Source organism: Penaeus chinensis, chromosome 2, assembly GCF_019202785.1.
Source record: "Penaeus chinensis breed Huanghai No. 1 chromosome 2, ASM1920278v2, whole genome shotgun sequence".
In the NCBI taxonomy this organism is placed as follows: domain Eukaryota; kingdom Metazoa; phylum Arthropoda; class Malacostraca; order Decapoda; family Penaeidae; genus Penaeus; species Penaeus chinensis.
The window spans coordinates 40,583,225-40,585,724 of NC_061820.1; the positions used below are offsets into that span (position 1 = coordinate 40,583,225).

At 33.8% G+C, this 2,500-nt stretch overlaps 1 protein-coding gene across 4 annotated transcripts in view; it reads left to right on the forward strand.

Moving 5' to 3' along the window:
• The window catches only part of LOC125031580, an 18,568-nt gene that overhangs the window by 4,970 nt on the left and 11,098 nt on the right, over positions 1 to 2,500 (forward strand). For all 4 annotated transcript variants that reach the window (XR_007115500.1, XM_047622477.1, XM_047622464.1 and 1 more), the window contains exons 2-5: positions 376 to 577; positions 885 to 1,010; positions 1,135 to 1,251; positions 1,659 to 1,785. Coding sequence is in view for 3 of the 4 variants with exons in the window: in XM_047622477.1 (XP_047478433.1) it covers positions 514 to 577; positions 885 to 1,010; positions 1,135 to 1,251; positions 1,659 to 1,785 (434 nt within the window). In the remaining variant the exon portion in view is untranslated. The remainder of the gene's footprint in view (positions 1 to 375; positions 578 to 884; positions 1,011 to 1,134; positions 1,252 to 1,658; positions 1,786 to 2,500) is intronic.

Genomic DNA, 2,500 nt, shown 5'->3' on the forward strand with positions numbered 1-2,500 from the left:
ATTAGATCTAATTTATCAAGTCACGTAGTCTAATGGGGTAGAAGAGTGCTGCTTTGTAGTTTCAAGGTATTGGTCTCACACCACCAATCTCCTCTCAGTCAACTCCTTTGTGACTTTTTACTGGCATTAATGGGGCGGAAATCAGTAGACTACCCTCTCACTTCTGATAGCTGTGTCATATTTTCCTGTCTTACCATAGAACACTTGAATGTGGGTTGTGAAATCTGTTTTATGCCCATCGATTTAATATTTTCAATGAAACTGATGTACAAGATAGCTTATAACGTATCAGACTGCAATTATTGATATTGGTTAGATTTTTTGTATGCAGTTTAACATCTAATGTCAGAAGTGAAATGTCCTTTTTATTCCCAGATTATCAGAAGAGACCTTAGGATAGCTCACTGAAACAAAATAATCTTCTGAAGTCAAGAAAATACATTTGGATCTGTGTGTTGAAGCTGTGTACCTCTTGAGTAATTAGGCCCACAACCATTTTGAAATACTGAGACCATGAGGAAGTTCGGCAGAAGCATCATTGTCCTGATATTTTTTGCTGTGTACATCAGCATAACAAGTAGGTGCTGAGACCATTTTGAAAGCCTGAATAATTTACATCTTTCATCCAATTTCATTACTATCTGGCTTTCATTTCAGTATCTTATTGTTATATACTATTTTCTTTCACCAATTTTGATTTCAGTATTTACACATAATTAATTTATAGATCAGACAAAATAATTTTGATGGCCTTTATTTTTATTATAGGCCATTTAAATAGTTTTGTAAAAATAGACTTTTAAACTGGTTCCATATTGCCCTGGTTACTCTAGTTTAACTAAAGTTTTCATGATTTGTGAAATTGAAATATCATTAATTTTCAGATGGGGAAATTGCTACAAAATGCAAATATTCCACTGATTGTCGAGTTGAAGAAATCTGTATTAACGACCACTGTCAATGCCCACACATTGAATATTCAAAGAGACATTACTCAATGTGTAGTCCTGGTAAGCGTCTTATCTTTTTTGTACCTGATTAAGCTCCCATTTGGTATAATTACTCTTTGTGATGTTTTGAATATGCTTTCTAGTTACTTCTCTGGTGATTTCTATTTGTTATTGTATTTTTCAGTGAATGAATATGATATATGCCGATTTATTACCTATTGCGGAAGAAACTCTAAGTGTATTAACCATCGGTGTGTGTGTGATGAGGGCTACTACTGGGTAACCTCTGCCTGTCGTAAAGGTAAGATGATTCATGTTTATTATTCAGTATAATTTTGATAACATATCCAGGTGCATATACAGTATTAGTGGATATTTTATAACCCATTTTAGTACATCTGCAGTGAATTAATTCACATATTGCAGTATATTGTAATAGTTTATTATTCTTTATCACACAAAGGGCCCTATTATTATGTGTTACTAGAAAGTAACCTTTGTTGCTTGGTTAAATTTTGGAAGCATCATTATTGATTATTATTAGTGATGAGTGGGTAGTGTCAGAATCCAGTAGAAGAGCAACTATTTATGCTAAAATGTTCATTGAACTTAGTATAGTTAATCAACAGATTGTAGTTAAATTGAGCTTAGGTACTTAGGGTAGAATGTTTTGGAGTGAATTTTTATACATTTTTTATGTGTCTTCAGTGCAGGTACAGCCAGTGATGGGACCCTGCAGAGAAACAAGTCTGGCACTATGGTCAACTCAGGCAATATGGTTGTGTGATGACAGAAAACATTCTGTATGCATAAATAAGATCTGTGTTTGTGTAAAGTAAGTTGGAAAGCGTAGGTGCTTTACCTAAATATTAGTAAATGATTCACAGAATAGACTCAGTCCTCTAATTTCATTGTACAGTGAAGCCTTACATTTAGTGAGCAATAGATGCTAAAATACCATATGTTAAAGCACCAAATGTGAGAAATGAAACAAATGAAAACAAATCTTGTTAGTAATGTAAGGAGCTGAGTCTCCTTAAGATTTTCTTTTTCTGTATATTATTCTCAGATAGCATGGTCTGAACTAGAGGAGATTATATGTAAAGTTTCTTTTCCTCTTCATACTTTGTTTAATGATAATGAGAGGGAGCTTATCTCCAAGATGGTTTGTCTCCAGGTACTGCTCAGCGACTAACACCATCCTACACAAAATAATGTCTTGTCTCCTGTGTGATACTTGTACATATAGGACAGGTAGCTCCACTGCCACTTCCTATTGAACCCAAAAAGGAAACTGACTTTTTCCCTAGAGTATTCTAACAGCTGCTTAGGGTATGTAATATTTTGGTATGATAAATAAAAGAGGGTAATTATGATGATATTGAAAAGATTATACAAATAATTATAGATCTTGCTACATCTGATATCTGATGGTGCACCCTGATTGGCTATACACAATTAGCCCTTCCCCTTTTTTACTTTGGTAAATCTTTGCAATTTTCTGCAGTGTTTCTTTGGTATATCTTCATTGAAAATGCTTCAGTAATGAC